This window comes from Porites lutea, chromosome 2 (genome assembly GCF_958299795.1).
Source record: "Porites lutea chromosome 2, jaPorLute2.1, whole genome shotgun sequence".
In the NCBI taxonomy this organism is placed as follows: domain Eukaryota; kingdom Metazoa; phylum Cnidaria; class Anthozoa; order Scleractinia; family Poritidae; genus Porites; species Porites lutea.
In genome coordinates, this window is record NC_133202.1 from 13,779,359 (window position 1) to 13,801,354 (window position 21,996).

General features: G+C 39.5%; 1 protein-coding gene across 2 annotated transcripts in view; it reads right to left on the reverse strand.

Annotated features, from left to right (window-relative positions):
- Window positions 1–930: 930 nt before the first annotated feature.
- LOC140927793 (TNF receptor-associated factor 2-like) overlaps window positions 931–21,996 on the reverse strand; it is a 122,226-nt gene continuing 101,160 nt past the window's right edge. Inside the window, exons 2-8 of one of the 2 annotated variants that reach the window (XM_073377476.1) lie at window positions 7,170–7,325; window positions 6,027–6,078; window positions 4,145–4,249; window positions 3,128–3,292; window positions 2,723–2,800; window positions 2,477–2,566; window positions 931–2,014 (exon numbers count right to left, since the gene is read on the reverse strand). In XM_073377476.1, the coding sequence (XP_073233577.1) occupies window positions 989–2,014; window positions 2,477–2,566; window positions 2,723–2,800; window positions 3,128–3,292; window positions 4,145–4,249; window positions 6,027–6,078; window positions 7,170–7,318 (1,665 nt within the window). In that variant the 5' untranslated portion in view covers window positions 7,319–7,325 and the 3' untranslated portion in view covers window positions 931–988. Of the gene's footprint in view, window positions 2,015–2,476; window positions 2,567–2,722; window positions 2,801–3,127; window positions 3,293–4,144; window positions 4,250–6,026; window positions 6,079–7,169; window positions 7,326–13,086; window positions 13,123–21,996 lie in introns of those variants that run through there. The other variant, XM_073377475.1, reaches the window with a different exon arrangement.

Below are 21,996 nucleotides of genomic sequence, written 5' to 3' on the forward strand. Positions count from 1 at the left end.
ACAAGAACGAGGACGAGATTTAACTTAAAGTTTTTACGCGCGTTCTCAAAAAAAAAAAGACACTCCGGAAAGCTTAGCTCCATTTTACTTTTTTTCACTGCAAAATTTAGTACGCGTATTTATACTGAAAGAGGTTAAGCCCTTTTCCGATAGCAAAATGATAAAAATTGTTACATTTGATATCTTGTTCCCGCCACCAAGACATTCTCCCTAAAACTCGTAGTAGAATGACGACGGCTATCACGTTTTCCCGCCAAAATGACGTTGGTTCTCAATACTTCGTATTGAAAAAATCTAGTACCCGTAGTCGTCCTCGTCTCAGAATCTAAAGCTCTCTAATATTTGTTACTTATCTTTAGCATTAAAAGTTTATTAACTTTAATCTTACACTCTCGACCAAGGGCAACAATTTCACAAGTTTCACTGTGTTTTTTAGTTCGCCGAGTCTCTTCATTTATTACTAGGACAAGTCCAGTTTGAATATCAAACAATTTAAACTTTTTCCATTTCTTTTTCATGGGTAGCACTTCCATAAGGATATAATTTGAACTAACAGCGGGAAACCGAAGCACCCCGGAGAAAAACCACCTCTAATGTGCCTTCTGGTCTAACTGATTAAATATATAATATTTATTGTCAACCTCTGCATGTTTTCTATTTACTAATTTATTACTGTTTCCTTCTTCTTTGTTCGTAAAAAAAAAATCCTAATGGTGAGATAACCCATAAATAAAAACTACCTGTGTTAGACCATAACCAGGTGAGACTAGCTACGCGACTATAAAATAGGCAAAGTATATTATACCCGTACACAATGTCATAAATAGAAGGATGCAAACCAGATCGAGATTGATACGTTGCCTACGTCCCCTGTCCTTTCTCTCCCCAGTCTCGCGCTCGATCCGCTGTCTCTGAAAACCCGAATTTTTTCTAAACCGGTGTTATCAAGAGAGAATAAGCTACAATTGTAGCTCATTCTCTCTTGGTGTTATAAATCTGTCGTGTCGACTATGACCTTCAGAAACATAGTATCGTCTCGGACGTAGGCATGATCGTTTAATTCCGACAAAGGACAGAATGTAGGGCACCCACTAGCGATGTTTGTTTCTCTTCTTGGTCTCTGGAAGGATGAGCTGTTTGGGTCAGGTCTGAAGGAGTCGATCACGTGTTCTACGTTATTCTGATCCAGCAGCATGAACGTTACCTTCTGTCTGAATGGCCAGCGGAGTAACGCATCGTACTCACCACGCATGACAACAAAGAATACCGAGATGTGTGTCCCTCTTCCAATACCATCACCATTCAAGTAGATGCGCGCACACATCTTGTATCCATAGCGACTGGTAAAGAAACACGGGCTGTAAAATGACGTCTGATGCCCGGAGACGGCGTCTTGCCGTTTTTTAGCGAACTCGGTGATTTTCCAAAGCAAGATTCCATCGTGACTGGAGACTTCCTGCTGCCTCACATATTCGTCCAAATCTGTCAGCATAACATTAGGAAGTGCTAGTGAGTGACTCATGGACTCGAACTGTCTTTGTAGCCGATCAGTTGTTCCATTCGAAGATTCCTGTTGCCTGGCTACGTTAGACACCTTTCTTTGTAGTTCGTCACTTAATCTATTTGCTTCAACGAGTAAAAGTTCGAGATTGGCTGTCTTTCCTTCTTCTGTAGTCATCCTCTGTAAAAGCTCTTTGGCGAGCGTTGAATCAAATGCTGTTGCTGAGTTTGAGCTATTCTGTCTAGAACTTTCCAGTTGCCTTATTCTTTCTTCTTGTTGTGCCAGTTTTGATTTTAGTTCTTCATTTTCTTTCAGTGTATTCTCAACTTGTTTAGCATAGCGTTCCAAATCTTTTTGTTTTGGTAGATTTACGCCATTCATTGACACGAGACCAGATTCCCGCATGGTCTTCCCAACCATCGAGAAGAGCTGCATTACGGTCTGAAATAGGAGCATCAGGTGACCGGAAGCATTTTCCTCTTCATGCATTCTTCGTTCCTGAAGCTTCATAGTCTAAACAAAACGAAAACGACGTAGTGTATTAATGCTTGGAAACTTTAATAAACACGCACCCTTCTAGAAATGTCCGAGTGACTGCTGACTTGGAGCATGCAGTCAAACTTCAAGCGGATTCAAAAGTGGTTCTTAGGTACCTTTGATCACAACTCAGTATTAGGCATTCCGGAGACTTCTTTTCTTCTCTTACCTGCACAATCTAAGGGCCTTTCAGTAGGAGTTTACCGTAGTAGACAAAGAAAGCATATCAGATCTCCCACTGACGTATACCCGCAGCCCCCCCCGCCACCACCACCACAACACACACCCACAAACAAGTAAGTAAGGCAAAGTAGTGGCAACTCCTTAAGTGTGGTGACCATTTACGCAAAAAGCTATCAGTGTCATTTTTTTATTCAACGTTGATCCATTTAATGCGCGATCCCCTCCTAACTGAAGTAATGGCAAGTATTTGCATACCTTAGTCTCAGGGCATCCAATTTGCGTCCATGGACAACTTGATTGTATTTCTTCACAGTCTCCATTTACCAGATCAATATGGGCACGCATCTGAGTAAGAAAGATAGTGTAGGAGCTAGCTGTTAAGAACCCGTTTACACATTTACGCGTGCGTTGCAAATCAAATTTGAATCTGCAATCATTATTTCGAGGAGTGTGTAAGAACAGAACACCAAGGAGAAGAAAACCTCTCGGAGCATAACTCACCTGAGAACGAGGTATGTCCTTTCTCCCACATTCTGTGCAAGTCACAGGGACGGAGGGACACTGAGATTCTTGGTGTTCCTGTGCACAATGAATTATGTATTAGTCATTAAGCTAGCGATCGCTCTGAACATACTTTCCAGGCTACTATAGTTTTAAATGGAGACCATTAATTTAGGTAAAAAGATCTCATGTTTATGAGACCTTTTATTAGCAACGATTTCTGACGATTTAAGACCGTAGGAGCTTAGAGGCATGAAGAAATTTCCAAAGAGTCAATAAGCGTCAGAAATTTGTTGTTGTAAAGGAAGATGTAAAAGTACGTTAAGTATTAAATCAATTAAGGATCCTGTTCTAAATGACGACAACTTAAGGGTAAACAACCGATTTCAGTAGAGTTATTCTTACCTCCAAAAATGAAAACTCAATAAGAGTTTGGCAGTGGTCACATTTTTCCATTCTGAATTGACACGACTTCTCAAGATGCTCCACCAGGCGTGATCTAGTCACCAGTTCACCGCATCCTGAATGCACGCATGGAACTTGAACGTACTCACACACAGCCTCGTGATCCTAACACACGAGAACAGGCAATTGACAATTATGACAATAATGGACGAGATAATAATAACGATAATTTAAAACAATACGCGAAGAATTGTATTGTAGAATCGGCAACTTTCCAGCTACGATCATTGTAAAACCAAAAATATATATAACTTAAAACTCAGAGAAAATGTTTTGTTGCCAATACCGAGAAAAGAAAGACGCGCACGATTAAAGTAATTTTGTTTTGTATTGGCGGAGACTTCATTAGCATAATATTGAAAAAGGACTATACTAAATGTACTTGAGCCAAATTGAAAATCGCTTTATTCCGATAATATTGTGTCACACGTTGATAACATTTCTGCTCCAAAACAAGGATTAAATAGTTCGCCCTATACTTCTTCGAGTAAATTGAAGATTGCTTTACTCCGATAATGTTCTTAAGTTTACGCGCGGATAAAACACGTAGGTAAATCTTGCGCCCTATACTACTTCGACCTAATTGAAAACCACTTTATCTCGTCTATCATATCTACATCTCTACGTATTTCGTAGATAATCCAGCTGATACAAGCATGGGCATCACAGAGGGTCTATCTGAACAGTAAAGCCTATGGTTGAGATGGGTGGTGTGTTTAGCACCATAATAGAATCAATAGCCCCAAGACAAGACAAAAAATCTCTTAAAGCGATCTTGGCACTTTCATGACAAGGTGTACGGTAGAAATGTTTTAATATATTTTTTGCCTCACGAGTGACCGCTTTTCAGTGTTTCAGGGCTACAGATTAACCCGACTGGGACCGCTCTTGTCAGTAGGGCTGTATTGGGTATAAATCATGACTTATTTGAACATCATATAGAAGCTTAGTTGTTACCTCTCGTTTTCTAAGCTGGTCTTTCCAATCACATCCTTCTTCTTGATGAATGCAATGGACCAACAGTGACTGTATCTCACGCTCGACAAAGCGGTCCAAAAATACCTGCAGAGTGATACGAAACAAAGTATTGCTACAGGAAAATAACAGTTTCCACTTGATCCATGCAGACTAAACGAAAAGGATGGCAAATAATGTCGAAGGCGACGGATAAGACAACATTAGGGCCGTTTATACGAGAGAAAATAAGCCGCGGCTTACATAAGACGCGAAAGGAACCATTTATACGAGTACGGCTTATATTAGACGCGAACTGCTCGTATAAATGGTTCACGGCTTAGTTCGCGGCCAGATCGGTTCAATGATGACGTAGTTTGGTTTGGTGCCTCGTTTTGGGGTAATTGCGTTTGCATCTCGCAACAAAGGCTTGGGCGAGCAAAAAAGCTAAACGACTGGCTTTGGCCCGTAAAAAACGCTGTTTTTTTTCACTGTCTTTTTCATTTTAATTTAAACTGTCTCTTCGGTTAAGATTGGTTGTTGGGTTCCCAGGTAATTAATTGGTCAAAGAAAATTGGGAAACTTAAGCGAAAACCGCGACGAAAGATTCGACAGCGATCCGTTGAGTGGTTTTATCGAGATGTCCCCGCAATCTCAAGCTCGCTGTATATGAGCAGGATTTGTTTTTCTTCTGGGGCACTCCACACATTTCTTTTTTACGTGAATCTCTATCCGCCATTTTCCACCTTGTAAATGTAAATGTAAACAAAACTCATTTTCCCACCACTGCAACGCGCGTCTCTCGGCCGTGAAGGTCTGGGATATAATTGAAAACAGAGCATGCGCAGCAGTCGTTCACGGCTTCAGCAAGCCGCGGACAACGTTTTGAGTGCATTTATACGAACACTTTCACGTTCAAGGTAAGCCGCGGCTTGGAGAAGCCCATCCCAAAACCCCTCGGCCAGGATAAGCCGCGGCTTGAGCTGGCCTTGGGTTGAATAAGCCGTGAACATAGATTTTGTACCATTTATACAGGGTGTTCGCGTCTTATGTAAGCCGCGGCTATGGTAAACAGCGGCTTATTTTCTCTCGTATAAACGGCCCTATTATGTGTCCTGTTTAGGTGATTTATTACAGCTACAGGGATTAGAATCAGGCCTACGACAAACCTTAAACCTCAGATTCAAGTTGAAAAGTTCTCAAATTAGAAAATGAGAAGATAAAAATTGTCCAAATTACTTTTTGCGCATGAACGTGACATAAAACTACTTTTCTATGGGTAGATATGTTGAACAGTAAATGACGAAATCTTGGTCACGTGGTTCAAATTGACGTTTTGCCGTTTGCGGTAAATGACTCTCTATTAACAGTATAATAGGACGTCAGCGGTAAAATGGCACCACTGACGTCCGCTATCGGTCCATTTATGAGCTTTTTGTATGATATATGTGGCTAGTGATGTGACGGTAGAGGTGGACGACAGCAGCAGAGAGACTTACCTTACTCTTTTCAAACAAGAGTGTGGTTTTGCGTCCCCTTCGAATTAACTTGAGAAAGAAGGATGTCACCGCCCATAGACGCGATCAACCAAACTGAGACGTGATCTTACAATTATTTAAAGACCTTTGGTTCTTGGTTCCGCCGGTTTGAGCCCGGGGCCTCTCGCTTAGAATTTTAGCGCTCTTCCAACGGAGCTGAAGAAAAGTTAAAGGATCGAAATGGGGTGGGACGGGGTGAGGGTGGAATGAGGATATAGCATCATAACTGGGTGGCGAGCGGTTAAAGGTACGCAGACTAAAACGGAGCTGTGTCATGTTTCAGACCGCCGTAGTATGTATTTAGAAGATCTCTAACGACAAATTTCATTATCGAAAAAAAGGCAAACCTGTTCTCCATGAATATCTGATCCATCGATGATGCACTTTCCAACTTCTTGCCTGTAAATTTAGTAGGGACAGGATCAGTGTGTATCAACCAGTTATAAGAAGAATATTTACATTGTAATTACCTGGAATTTATCTGTTTATCATTTGCCAGTTAACTGTAGTAAATTTATTATTATCTTGCATGACACCCGTTTCTCGAAAGTTCCGGTAACTTTTCGCGCCCCAAAAGCTGTGTTGTAGGTTTGCGGAAACTATGAGTAAACGAAGAAAAATTGAACGGTTTTTGAGCAAGGAACTGTGAGACTATTCAACAGGTTTTGATTTCAAAGTTTGCCTTTGCGCCCGCAAAGTTACTGGGCCCTTCGAGAAACGGGCCCCTAGCCCCAGTTGTTGAAACGTTGGATAGCGCTATCCACCAGATAAATCACCATCCGCTGGATAAGTATTAAGAAAACTTAAAATTCCTTTCTCCACTGGAAAGTCATTTGTCCAGTGGATAGAATTATCAACCCCCCCCCCCCCGGGGGGTACTTCCTCATATAACCTATATAGGTATGTGCCGCCCCATCGGGTAGGGTTTTTGGGCCGTTTTGGTCTGAAAACGGGCATACTTTTTGCCTATGTTGCTCTGGAATCGGGGATGGTTATGGAGGGAACTGCGGAGCGTATAAACGTATTTATCATTTCAATTCCAAATGAGAAAGAAAGAAAGAAAAATATGCGAATTCGAAATGGATTTGAATAATTTTTTTTTGCTTTCTAATCTAAATTATAATAACATAATTTCTGCCTAAAGGCCAGGTCTGAAAACGAGTATGGATTTTAGAGATCTAGTCTGAAAACGGGTGTGGAAAAATTACATCTTTGGTCTGAAATCAGGTCAGGATTTGGAGAACCGGCCGGCACACCCCCACCAAGAATTCCCAGGAGTACTCCCCCACCCCTGGTAACCCCCTTTTGAACAACCTGGGCTTGAAGTATAGTTACCGTATTTATCTGCACCACATTTGCCACGCAGCTATCCACAAAATTGGTAGTCATTCGTATTATATCAGTCATTTACTACATTATATTAAACTATTTACTTTAAGAGTTGCATATTTCAGGCTGCCTAAGAGAATTCCAAGACCTGACGTACTTACCTAAGAATCGTTTCCACGCATGTCTTAAAGTATCTATGACCACACGCTATTGTTTGAACAGCTTCTCTAAGAAGACCCTGACATTTAGGGCATAAATGTTTTTCATCGATTTCTGATCGGTCTGCAGAAGATAACTCATATCCAGGCATTGTACGGCTAAAAGTAGATGCAGAAAGAAAAAAACAATCAAACAAACAAAATTGCTTGCTGTAGTTTCTGGGAAATGACATTCTTGGTGAAACAACTCGAACAACAAGCAAATATTGGTCAAGTTTGAATATGTTATATAGTCGAACACATAACTATTTGCCGATTCTGAAGGCATGAGGTAACATAACATAAGGTATCATCACCTTTATTTAAACCTGGGTAACCAAAGAATCGAGTAATAACAGCAAGACAAACATTATCTCTGCTTTCGTTTTCTGTGGAGGCATGTTGCCAGATCAAACTCGTTCGAAGTCGCCTTCATAATGCTTGCGGCGCGGGAAAACTTAACTCATCAAGCTCTGTAGGGGCTGGAAATGGAGCACGAGGTTGCGCCTCCGCATCACTCTCTGCTCCCCACCTCAACCTGTTGTTTCGCGCACACTGTAAAGACGACTGGGCACGAGTCAATTACCAGATAACCCGCCATGACGTTCATATCTAGTACAAACATTGACCAATAAGGTTACAGGCCTGATCTTGCTCTGTAAAGGGAGAAACGTTCTTGGCAGTTGCGTATAGACGCCCCGTCACTACTCACTAGTCCTGATAAGCAACCAATGGTGGCGTTGGGAAATGCCTGCTGTTTTCTTTTCTTTTCTTTTTTTTTTTTACGCTATCAATCACAACTGTTCACTGAATTGGATAAAATACTTCGATAATTATTCTTCTATCAAATCTTTCCTGTAGTTTAAATATATGATTTGCATATATTCTTTTCGAAAGCAGCACATAAAGACTCTTTGCATGATCCTAATAAAAATTCATTCATTTGCTAACATTTAGTTATCCGCCTAATCATTAACTGTGTGACAAGAGAATACTGAGTTCAGGACCACTGCATCACTTATCGTGTCAAGGAAAAAGAGCTAAAAACCTCGGCCATTCACATTCTAGAATCAGTACACAATCAGTACACAATCCCAGACGAAATTTGTAAAAAAGGTAGATGTGAAGATGTTGTAACATATGCTGAAACTGTAAGTTTGGAAAAAGGAAATCATCGTTATTTTGAACTGATTTAACCACGTCACATTGTTTGTTCCTCATTGTGGCTGAATGATGTCTTGCGTTCCGCTCATTCCAATTGGATTCTTCTTGGTTGCCTATAAGAAGGCCCCAACGATTGCTTTTACTATAAAGCTATAATTAAGCGCGTTTACTACCGTGACTTGGATTTCAGCAACAAGGCAGGTACTCGTCTACGTAAAAAATACAACTGTCGACCACAATTTTCCATTCTCTATGCACATAAATATTTTGGACAAAACGTGATAAAATCTTCAAAGCTCAAGTAGACCGCATTCTTTCGTACATATCACAAAACCTATAATATGTTCCCTCAAGACCAATTTACCCACGCACCTAGCCTTAACAAATTAACGATCACCAAAGGAATTAAAGGCGCTTACTGTCATGGCTGTCTGGTTCATTTTGTTTAATGCCAATATAGAGGAGAAATCGTTAGGTCACATGGTAGCAGAATTTCTGGATGACAACTAAAAATTCACTTAAAAAGTGAATTTGCACTGTTTCAAAGTTCATCGATCTTATTCAGTTTCGTAAATTTTAAACTGTCAAATGTTGACGGCATTTTCTGGGGTTGAATCCGAAAGGACCGTATCTAAGTTTAGAAAAATTAAAATAAATTTTTGGTGATGCGGTTCACCTACTCTTTAAAGCGGGCGCGTGAAGTTAGGAAGTTTCATGTCTCAATCGTGCAGCGATGGCTAATAAATTTACAAAAAAGCGTGATACACGTGCAAAGTTGTTGTTTTGCTAATACTAAAAAAGTATTAGTAATTAAAAATACTAAATACTTTTGCCGTTCTCAAGAGAGAGAAGCGACGACGGGAAATACGTCTGCGTTTCGCATACTATACTTCGGTGTGGAAATTGAGAAATTTCATAAATGACAAAATCAAGAAGAAAAAATAAAGAAGAACATAAAACTAAAAGCCTGTGGACGCATTTATTGACCGGCCTGTGAAACAGCTACGGTAAACATGTGTTTAACACCTCGGTTTAATGCAAGACTTCAAGGATTCTAAGTGTTGTGGTAAAGTCACACTCTCTAAGCAAACGTTTTTCTCCTCTGTTAAATGCTGTGGTATTAGCAAGTCGATTCGATTACTTACACACGCTGCCCATCTCTATCTAAAATGACATTACTTACAACACATCTACATAAAGGCAGTGAATAAATGTTCTGGAAAGTGGCGGTTGCTATGGCTCGTTGCACAACATTTGTTCGAAACACGGCACGAAAATTCAGGGGAAGGAGATTAGGTACCGGTAAATAACTTCCGGAAAAACCGGGTTCTTTCCAATGCAACAAGACTTTCTAAGCCTAATCTTCTTCATTTCATACGAACGTCTTCTGTAAAAGAATACTGAGTTCTTATACCCGAAAATAAACGTTCTGAGAGTCACGGCAAATGAGTGAAAATAAGCAAAGCATCCTGTGTCTACTGTAACTTGCGAAAATTTGGCCTTTAAAAAGACAGGAAATATAAAGGTCTACTTACATCAAATGTTTCGATCTTTAGCCTTAACCTTGTATGCAGGACTTTCCTTATGGTAGAATATTGCACACTTAAAGGCATGTTGAATATGTATATTTAGTATATACACACTCAGTGATCTTGGTAATTCAAGCAATCTGATTGGTTAGCTATCTCGGACTATGACGTTATATTCACCGCGCTAGGCGGTGAATATAAAGCCGAACAAAATCGCTGTCGTGAACTGGGTGTTTTGCCAAAGTTTCAAAGTAAAACCTTTTTGAAAATACACGAATATCCAAGTGCTGATGACTTTGAAGGCAAGAAAAGACTTCATGGTGTTTAAGCAGCGTGATTTATTGTGAAGCGGTTTACTTTAGCTGACTTTTTGTACGCTCGAAGCTATGTTTACCACTAAAGAGGAAAACGAGGTCGCTTTGTCACTGTTTTGTGATTTCGGGATTTTCTCGCAAGACCAATTATTTTGCCTATAAATAGAAGTTAATTTATGGAGAAGAGAGGAAGACAAATATTTTCGAAAATTGTACGTGCCAGCAAGTTAACAAGGCAAAGAACTTTGGAGATAATCAACGCTCACCTTGATCGCAGCTGCTGTTGACAGCATTTGCACGAAGAAAACTTTCTCATTCACGGTGAGTTGACAGAAACAAATAAAGCTCTAGATACTTTTCTTCTCAGAATTGGGTAGTAATTTAAATTTTCGGCGTTTTCTTTTAAACCGTTGATGCTAAAGCTTACAAAACTCGATACAAAAGGATGAAAACTATCATTTGCCATGTTTGAAGACACTGTAAAGATCGAACTTTTGCGCATCCACTGTTTACGGCTTCGTGTTCACGCATGAATTCACCCGTCAATCAAACTAGTCGTTTTTTAATGGCTTCCTTTCTGATTCTGTTGAGATCACTTCGTGTGAATATACTAAAACAATTATTCACCTCAGGCTCAGTTAATATTGTTGAATAATCCCCTCGACTTCGTCTCGGGGATTATTCAACAATATTAACTTCGCCTTCGGCGAATAATTGTTAAATATCCTGTATATCGAGTAAAATTTCAAATTCAAACGGAAGTTACGTGACAGCGTTCCTTTTTGCTCAGCAAGCACCTTGACTTCGTCCAAGGGACTGACCAAACCGAAAGGCTCAGAGACGAAGGAAATAATATTTTATTATGATTAGGGGCTTTCCCGGATAGTTCGAGTTCGATGATTGGCTGGTTGGCCCCGGGTCTCTGTTGGATTCCCTCACGTGTTAGTTGAATATATATAACGCCATGGATTACGAGACAAGGAGCTACAATCGGACCTCTCAAGTACTAAAAACAAGCCAAGTTTCTCGAGCAAGTTTATATCACATTCATCCCGTTGCTTCACTGACCGCCAGGAGCATAGCAATGATGTTCGAGCTTATTTATGGTGTCGCCTCATTTATAGTGATCGTGATCGTGATGCTCATCGTACTACTCTGTGTTTTCATAATGTACTTGGCTCTTACAGCAACCTTGCGTGAGCATAGAGCCTTCCTCTTAGAGAGCGCGACAAGGGAAGAACAACAAAGAGTAAACAGAGGACAGAGAGAACTTGAGGCGGATAGAAGGAGCAATGCAGAAGAAGAAAGACCAAGAGAGTTCGCTCGTCAACGTCTCCCAGTGCAACATGATGAACGACGGTGTCTCGGAGTAAGTATAAGATTTATTTAAAATTCCTTTTATGATTGACTTTAAATAAAGGCCACCTCTCGTCAGTTTCTTCGGGGCACTGATATTTAATGAGGAGGAGCATGCAGCTTAAGATAAAAGGAAGGGTGTATGAGCATGTCTTGACTCCAAGTAGTGTTTGTATCGATAAGTTGTGGTAAATAGTTGTGGTATTTTACCAGTGACAACATAAACCTAATTGCACTAACGTTGTCAAAAAGGCTAAAGTCTAAAGAAAAAAGTAAAATAGGTCTCGAATAAATTAGACATGTACATTTGACACCATTTAACAACATCAGCTGAGTTAAAGAAAAGGCCGGCCTCGGCAAAGATGTTCTTTGCTTCATTCTTTCGTCACACCAGATCCCTCAGTGTAGTGAGCGTGCCTAATTTATTCTGACTTAGCATTTGCTTTTTCTTCCATTTCCTTTCATACATTTTCCAATGACTCTTGTTTTATAGTCAGAGTGGGCTTCCGGCTAAGATTTACTGAAACTCGGACGTGTATTTTCTTCACAAGTCAACCTTTTTTTCGGAAAGTGTGTCTTTCAGTTTGTTTTACTTTGTTAAAATAGTTTACTTCATGTCTTCATTTTATTCCAAAATTTTTAATAGGTGCTAAATCTTTATTCCAGGTGCCATCATGCTCAGATGCCAGGCCAGGATTTCGGTCGGACTTTATGAGACATATTAAACAAAAAGCTGTTCTACTCGTACATCTACTTTAATGTACAGCATCTGCTGGGAGTGCTTCATGATGATGTCACGGTCACAATATTGCCATTACACATTGAATTATCAACACAAAAGTGTTTTTGTGAGAAATTCAGAACGGTGAAATTTGATTTTCCATTTTCGTAGATAAGTTTCCCTGTGGTCTATTGTAGTATAATATTTTTGCTAAAAAACGACCTTTGAACAAGTGAAGCAACAGTATTTCTCTATAATAATCATTTCAATATATAAAGAGTTCTTCAATCCGTTAGTCGTGTTTACATTGCAGAGCAGCTTAGACCCGGCCTTGCATGACTTGTTTTAATAAAAAGAATCTCACAATTACAATTAGTTTCATTCTTACCATCGATCCAATATTCCTTTCTCAGTTAAGAAAAGCTTTTTGTTATATCAAAAATCCATTCAAACGTGATATTTCGATGGCAGCACTATTTCTGGATGACAACAAAACCAACGACGAAGGCGACGGCAAGGAGATCGGCAAAAAATGATATGTTAATAATAACAAACAACAACTTTGTACGTGCATCATGCTATTTTGTACATTTCGTCGCCGTCGTTGCACCACTACGACATGAAACTTCCTAATTTCACGAGCCACATTAGCCACGCAGCTATCGACAGCAATTGTAGTTATTCGCATTATACCAGTCATTTATCAGCTTTTGTCTATAGTTAACTACTTACTTTAAGAGGTAGGCTGAGGATATTTCAGCTGGCTAGGACAATGACGACGCACACGACGTACTTACCAAAGAATCGTTTCCACGCATGTTTTGCAGTACCTATGACCACATGCTATTGTTTGCACTGCTTCTCTAAGAAGACCCTCACATTTAGGGCCTAAAATGTTTTTTGTCGATTACTGATCGGTCCGCGGAAGATAACTCATATCCAGGCATTGTAGGCCTAAAAGTAGAAACAAAATTACTTCCTGTAGTTACTTGAAAAACAACTCGAACAACAAGCAAATATTTTGCTTAGTTTGATGTTAAACGGTGTCCAACTGGCAGATCATTTATTTGCCGATTACTACCGAAGGACATATCGTAAGGTCACTTTTTTGTTAACTTCGGAATCAAACACTCGCGTTATAATAACAAGACAGTTAGACAAACATCATATCTGCTTTTTTTATGTGCCAGATCAATCTCCTTCCCAGGTGCCTTAATAATGCGCGCGGCGCACGAGAACAGTCATCACATCAAACTCTGTAAAGACTGGAAATAGGATCGCTAGGTTGCGCCTTCCCATAACTCCTTGCTCCCCAACTCACGCTTTTTTGCCGTGCACATTAGTGACCTTTAGATTCGAGGACGAGAACGAGATTTGATTTTAAGTTTTTTTTGCGTAATGTCAAAAAATAGACACCTCGGAATTCTTCATTGTACTTTTGTACTTATTCACCAGAAAAGTAAGCACTTTTACCTTTAGTGAAGGAGCTTACGCGCTCTCCTGATTGCAGAATGCTAAAACGTCTAACATTTTTTATAAAATAACAAGACGCCTAAAGTCGTTTCCGTGGGATGCGTTGGTCTATGGAAGCATAATGGCGTTCTATCTGAATTTGGAAAAATTAGGGAAACCAGGAAGATGTGTCATGTTATGAGCATCGATTAGTAGCTTACCTGTATGGGCTGGTTTAATGTGCTCATGACTGAATTTATAGTAGCCCGCGTGACAGGCTAATATTTCTCCCCAATCCACATCCCCTTTTTGCTTCCTCCCTATCCGCCACCCCTTTCGACACCTGCTACACAAGCTAAATTTATAGTTGTCACTGGTCGCAAGGATGGAGTTGATCTTGTTTTGATCTATCGATATGTAGTTATTTTCATAGCACGATTTGGATAAGAGAAAGAAGTTATTTTGCATCAAAACAAGGTTTACCCGTGTAACTTAAATTGGAATGTTAACTTAAACAAGTAATGGAGAACATTCGCATAATGCTCTCTGATTAACCTGAACAGGAACTATATGTATAGAGATACGTCATATCTTGGTAGTAAGTAGCCACAGGTAACTTTTTCAAAGAGAAATGAACATTGTAGTTTTAGGTTAATGGAACAAAACAAAACAAAACATCCGCTTGCTTTATCCAGGGTCGAATCCAGGGTTACAAAGTTCGATAAAGTTCCAATGTTTTAATCCAAGACGAAAGTTTAATATTCCAAGATGCTCTTGATACAATAAAAATTAATTGCAATGTGTTTCCAAGGTATCAAAGTTAACATAGTTCTAATGATGTTCCCTGATTCCAAGGTTTTATAAGTTTACTAAGGTCCTGATCCGTGTCCCATCCAGAAGTCCAATCCATGCCGAATGCGAGTCGTCGATCGACGAGGACAATATTTTCGCGATTTCATCGCCAATCGTCAAGGGTACGAGATGAAATTTGTGCGATTTAACCTCCCATCGTCAAGGTGTTTTCGATAAGAAAAGAAAATAACTGAACTCTAGCTGTGCTCGGCAAAAACTGGCGAACGCCGAATAGAAAAATCTACCGGAAATCACGGCCCGCAACCAGACCCTACTAAAACCTTATGAAAAAGCTAGACCTAAACAAAAAAGAATCATGAAGGAAAGAAATAATTTGACTTAGGTCGCCTTTCGTGACTTGCCAGTATCTCGAAGGATTTCGCTGGTTAACAAGCCATCCTAAACCACGAGTGGGAAAACTCAAGCGCGACAAATTTGGCAGCCAAACAAAGCGCATCGCATTGTTCACCAGGAGGCAAATCGATTAAAAATCGATACAGAGTTTGTACAATCTGATTGGTCGGCTTGGAAGAAGAGATAATCGATAAAGATTTTAGGCAACGGTTTTCGACGCCATCTTGACGAGTAGGCAAACGTGTGAGAAATTACAGTATTTGTATGAAAATCTATTGTTGAATAGTTTCGGTAAAACGGCCTTTCTGAAAAAAATTTTAATTGTAAACTAAAGCTACATAGCAAAGGATAGACCTAAAAAACTTTGGGGGCGTACCTGTGCTAAATTTCTCCAGAGGCTTGCTTTAGATTTTCCATATATTTGTCTGTAATTTTCCGGGGACTTTCGTACAGACAAATGTATAGGAAATTTAAAAAGTGGTACTAGGTCTTCTGGTGCATGTAACGCCCTCAAATTTTTTCAGTAGAGTCCTTAGGAATGAAGCCTTAGGTTACAAGTCATATTTTTTTCAGAACAGCCAATTTACGGAAATTATTCGAAATTAGATTCTCATACAAACACTGTAATTTCGCACGCGTTTGCCTGCTCGTCAAGATGGCGTCGAAAACCGTGACAAGGTCTATTGGCTGGCTTTGCAATTTTGGGTACAACCGAACCGGATTTTCACCGTGGGAGTACCACAGGTTTCCAACGGAACTACGATAGTACGCACGCTCTGATTGGCTGAGAGGAGTGTTTACATGAGAGTATGTAAACATGGTTGTGGCGTCAATATGTTTTGCTTTTCGCGCGCTAATCACGCAAGCACGAATTTGAAAAGTTTTCAAGTTCAAAACTCGACAATTTTACTTTATTTACCTATTCCTTTGTCGGCTGAAACTTGGAAAATCGTTTCAAAGAAAGTGTGCCAATTTTTTTTCGCTTAAGCTGACATTTTAAGCGAGAAAAGTCCGTATTTTGGAAAACATCTTTTTGCAAAACAAGAACTGATTACGCGTGCAAGACTTCGTGGACAAGACTTTGCGACTGGTAAGAATTTCTCTTTTAATCAATGCCATACAAAGAGTTTTGCGTTTTTTTCTCGGGAAATTTATTTTATAAAAGCAATAGAAAACTTTTTTCCTGTTTTTGCATAGCCTGATATAATCACTCGAGGCGTTGGGAAAATTCTCGACAGTTATGTACACCCTCGACTTCGTCTCTGGTTTGCATAACTGTCTTGAATTCTCCCAACCCCTCTCGTATTTATATCAGGCTATGCAAAGACGCAAAACGTTTTCTATTGCTTAAATATAAACTCTTTTCCGCCACTACGACATTCTCGCTAAAACTCGTAGTAGAATGACGAAGCCTACCACTTTTTCCCGCAAAAATCACACTGCCTCACGGGCATCTACCACTTAGAATCGCATAATTGAGTAAAATCTCGCATTCTGATTGGTTAACAAAGCGAGGTATTTGGTGTGGAATTGCGAGTTAAAAGCGAGGCTAAGCGTTATTGTTTCGCATCTACATAACAACTATCGTCAAATTCTAACACAACAACTGCAAAAAAGGTTTTCTACAATGTCATTTTAAAATGTTTTCACTACAAAACTACAAATTCTTGGAGAGGCATAAAAAACCTCTTTCGCTCGCGACAACGAGAAAACAAGAAAATCCTGTGAACACGGCCCAGAAAATGGCAAGCCAAAGTTCAACCAAACAAAACAGAGAATCGACAACGGAGGAACTGCCAGGGTCGATTGTCACATATACAAAAGAAGAAATAAATACCTTCAAAGACGACATGGCCCCTGAAAACAGCAAAAAGAGTACGCCGCTTGCAATCGTCCTGAATCGTGGTACTTGGAAAAGTACAAAACAGAGCTGAACTTGAACAGCATTTCTAAAACATTTCAAGGTACTTTTTTTTACCTTTTATCAAACGCGACGTTAAATTTTCAGTGCTTTCACTTAGACACTTCATTTCTTTCAGTTTTGCTACCGAAGAGGTAAAAGGTGTAAATTATTTTCCTTCTCGAGCAAATGACCAATTGAAAAAAGACGTTATAGATAAACGGCTTGTAAATTCCGTGAAATACCTCTGTTTATCCTTACGATTAGTGTGAAGCTTGTTTACATGTAAAAAAGTTTGAAAACAAATGTAAAAATAAGCACAAGGTACAAAAAAAAAGTTGTAGAAGGTTCAAACGTGTACGACTGACCTTGCTTCCTATTCGCAACGCAATGACAGTTCTGACAGTTGACTCTGAAATGGGTTTCTGGAGCGCGCGTTCAGGATAAAAACAACCAATATTATTCCTGTTTTCTTTTTTTTCTGATTTTTATTCAATTATGCGATTCAAGGAAAATCCATTACCTGACTCGTGAATTCCACGTTTTCGCGTGCAATTTAACGTGGAATTCCCTCGTCAGGTAATAAATTTTCCTATAGTATTGAGAAAATCTCGTACTCGTAGTCGTTCTCGTTGTAGAATCTAAAGCTCTCTATTAATGACCCTTTTAACTGCTGTGATGTTCGTATCACATACAAACGTTGACCAATAAAACCTCAGGGCTGATATTACTCTGTAAGAGGAAGAAACTTCAAGTGACAGTTCCGTATACACATTAATCTTGGTAGCAAAACCAGTGGTGGCGTCGCAAAATATCGGCTTTAATAAGGCTAGCGATAAATAATTCATAACACCTGAAATACTCGACTTGCTTGAAACTGAAAATTCAAGCTTGAATAAGCATTTTTCAGCCTAAATGTTAGAACTGCTTAGTAATTTGGGTAACTGATTATTTCAATTTTTTTCTCTTCTATTTTCCTCCAAAGGAGAAAATACAGATTCATTACATCACCCTTTTAAAAACTCATTCACTTGACAGCGATTATTTACCCGCCTTAAAATTAACTGTATGGTACAACATTTCTAAATTTAGGGTAGCCGCGGCAGATATCAAGTCGAGGAAAAGAGCATGAAAAACTCGACCGTTCACGTAACTCTGCGATCTCACGAGCACCATGAAACAGCTTTTAAAGTGAGTGTGGGCTAGGTTGTAGCATATTTTAAAACTGAAAAGTGAGCATTATTTTGATTTGGAAATTTTTAAAATTACGTCCCATTATTTGTTGCGTTTGCCAGCAAATATGTCCTCATTCCTCTCGCTCTCTCGTTGTGGTAGTTCCGTATACACATTACTTTTGATAGCAACCAATAGTGGCGTCGCAAAATATCGGCTTTAATAAGGCTAGCGGTAAATAAGGCATAACACTTGAAATATTCAACTAGCTTGAAACTGAAAATTCAAGCTTCAATACACATTTTTCAGGCTAAATATTAGAACTACTTAGTAAATTTTTCAGATTACGTCACATCATTTCTTGCGTTTTTGCCACCAAATATGTCCTCATTCCTCTCGTCTTCTCGTTTTGTTTCGCTACATTTTTAGAAAGCCTCATCGCCATTACTAGAAAACTATAGCGCGTTTTGCTACCGAGATTGGTAATTTTGTACGGCAAGGCAGGTACACGTCTACGTGTAGAGTGGACATGCAAGTCCACCACAATTTTCCAATTGTCTATACTTTGTTATTTCAAAGAGGAAGTGGTAAATGATTTCAAGCGCGAGTGAGACCGAGGGGTTAGAGTATTAATAAACACGGATAAATAGGTGCTTTCCAGGATAGTTCGAACTCAATGATTGGCTTATTGGCAGGTATGTATATTCCATCGGATGAGAGAATGACCAGTGTTTACCAAAGCACTGTGCTACAAACAAGCCAAGTTACTCATACAAGCAAGTTTATATCTTTCATCCCGTTGCTTCACTGACCTCCAAGAACATCAACAATGATGTTCGACCATATTTATGGCGTCGCATCATTTATCGTGATGCTCGTTGCACTGCTTTGTGTTTTTAAAATGTACTTGGCTCTTACAGCAACCTGCCGCGTGCATAGGGCCTTCCTCTCAGAGAGCACAACAAGGGAAGAACAACAAAGAGTAAACAGAGGACAGAGAGAATTTGAAGCGGATAGAAGGAGCAATGCAGAAGAAGAAAGACCAAGACGATTCGCGCGTCGACGTCTTCCAGTGCAACATGATGAACGACCTTCTGTCGGAGTTAGTATAATATTTCAGGGCTGGATACAGACTAGAGCAACTAGTTTCCAGAAACTAGTCAGAATTGTTAAGAAATTTTAAAAGAACCTAACAAAACCATGCTAGACAGTTCCAACCAGTCTCCCTTAGTGTAGTGAGCGTGCATATTTATTCTTATCATTTGCTTTTTTTTAAATTTCCTTTGATCATAAATAGTTTCCTTCATGTCTTAATTTCATTCCTAAATTTTGATAAGTGATACTATCTTTATTCCAGGTGCCATCATCCTCAGATGCCAGGGAAGGATTCCGGTCGGACTTCATGTGACATAACTAAGCCTCATCGCCATTACTAGAAAGCTAAAACTCGACCGTTCACGTACCTCTGCGATCTCACGAGCACCACCAAACAGCTTTTAAAAGTGAGTGCGGCCTCTAAACGAAATTTGGAAGATAAATGTGAAGATGTTGTAGCACATTTTAATACTGAAAAGGAGAAAAGTGAGCATTATTTTGATTTGGAAATTTTTGAAATTACGTCACATCATTTCTTGCGTTTGCCAGGAAATATGTTCTCATTCCTTTCGTTCTCTCGTTTTGTTTCGCTACATTTTTAGAAAGCCTCATCGCCATTACTAGAAAGCTATAACTTAGCGCGTTTTACTATCGAGCTTGGTAATTTTGTATAGCAAAGCAGGTACACGTTTACGTGTAGAGTGAACATGCAAGTCGACCACAATTTTCCAATTGTCTATACTTAGTTATTTCAATAAAGAAGAAGTGGTAAAATGTTCAAAGCTCTTTTCTACTTTTTATCAGGATAACTGTAAATTTATATGTTTTCTCAAGTACCAATTTACGCACTCAACCATCCGGACCTAATTACGTCACCACACAACTCACACTACAAGCAGAGGAAAAGGGGTCTTTTTTGCATGAGCATGCGCGACCGCTGACTTGTCAAAGAGCACGCGACCAGTGACAGCGACCGTGCTGCATGGTTATATGAACCAAATTGTTCACTTTGAAAGCTTGCTTGAGATTGAAATGGTAGCAGGAACTTAGGAAAGACCTTCGTTGTACAAAATAAGTAAAGATCTGTTGATTTAAAGTGGAGACTGATGCGCTGAACGAGGTGAAAGAGCAAGTTTCTCAAAGATGTCTGACACGAACATGGCTGCTTGTTGTTGTTTGGCGCTCGACTCGTGTCTTGATTCCCCTTTAAGAGCCACAAAGTTTGGCATAGAGGGCTTTGCTGATGCGTAGCTACTGAGCAAATTGTTCTTTATTTAGTGTTTGTCTATGAATCGGATGTAAATCAGTTTCTCGATGCCGTAGAGGATTTCTGTCAATTATTTGTTAATAGCTGATTTAGCCATATTTCGGGAGTGGATTAATAACGATCAGCGGGCGACTACCACGCCGTTTTCAGTTGGAATAGAAAGTTTTTGCCTTAAGTATTTTAGCGATACAAAGTTTGTTTATAGGAAAATTGTCGAACCTCTTGTTTTTGCGTGGACTAACATTGTAACGCATCTTTTACAGGAATTTGCTTTTAGCCAGAACTTAAATGTTCTAATGATTTTTAACTCCTGGTCGGCATCACATGTTTACTGTACTTCTTGGGAAACCTAACCGTTTGTTTCATCAAAATCGGTCACAAGATTGGACTTTAATTTCGGTCCTATTGAATGCAGTTTTGACTGTGTCTCATTGATATTCATTTTTTTTTTATTGTTCGAGACATACACAGTGACTACCACCAACATCTCACCAGGTGACTAATCTACGTCTCGTGTGCTCTTAATTTTGTAGCTTTAAAGTGCTGGGAAAATTGTAGAACATATATTAATTCACTGCTGAACTGAACATAGGCTTTCGCGCACTTCGAACCACTCGCTGAAATTTGCTATGTTTTTTTTTTAATATTTCTCTATCTTTCCAATTTCAAAACAAAGAAAATTGAAAGTGTTTACTTGCATCAACAATCGTTTCTGCACTTCGTTTAGACTTTGATGAGGTCAGCGCAATCCTCCAGGCACTACATATACGCGCGCTGTTGTCCAGGTCAAGTGGGGAGATGAAATTTGATAGTAGCTCGTGTATGTTAAAGCCGGTCTACTTCGCTTTTGTTAAGACCATGTTAGAGTTTTTTTTGCAAACTACACATTTTGTTAAATCCCGAGCACATTCGCCAAGACCAACGAGCAAAATAATCGCTATGATAGCTTTGAGACGCGCCATTTTGATGAAGGCAAACCCTGTAGTGAGCCTCCATGCACATCGCTTGTTCAGCGGTCGCGTATGCTCATGCAAAAAAGACCCCTGTTCAAGCAGAGGTAGCTCAAGCTTAAAATATGAGCATCGGCATTGTTGCGTAACATTCGAAATACAACGGAAATATTATAGGAATTTGCATGGGAAAAAAGCCTATCGTTCCTGTAACCTACGAAAATGAAAGGATTTCAATAAAAAACAGTTTCCCTTACTTAAAATGTGTGTTACGTCTCTCCTGTGTGGTCCATGAGCCGATTTACATTACAACCCATAAAACGGCGCCCATAAATCGGCCCCTAGACTAAAAAGGTGAAAGTGGCCAAAAAAAAAAAACGCAAAACAAAACAAATTAATTGGCCGAGCAAAATGTTGCGCAGCTGTAAACCGTAAATTCTGTTGTAACGTCTACAATTTCGCATTAGTTTATCAGGTCATTTTTTGGTTAGGTTGATATACACTTTTGCGACTTCAAAACATTTCGTTGCTTTTACTCGCTTTTACGCGAGCGTCTCTGGCACCTTCCGCGCACTCTCGGTTGACTTGTCGAACTTGTGGCAAGTGTACTTAGGTTACATTTAGTTATTGGGAACTATTTCAATTTGCTGCCAATATTTTTATT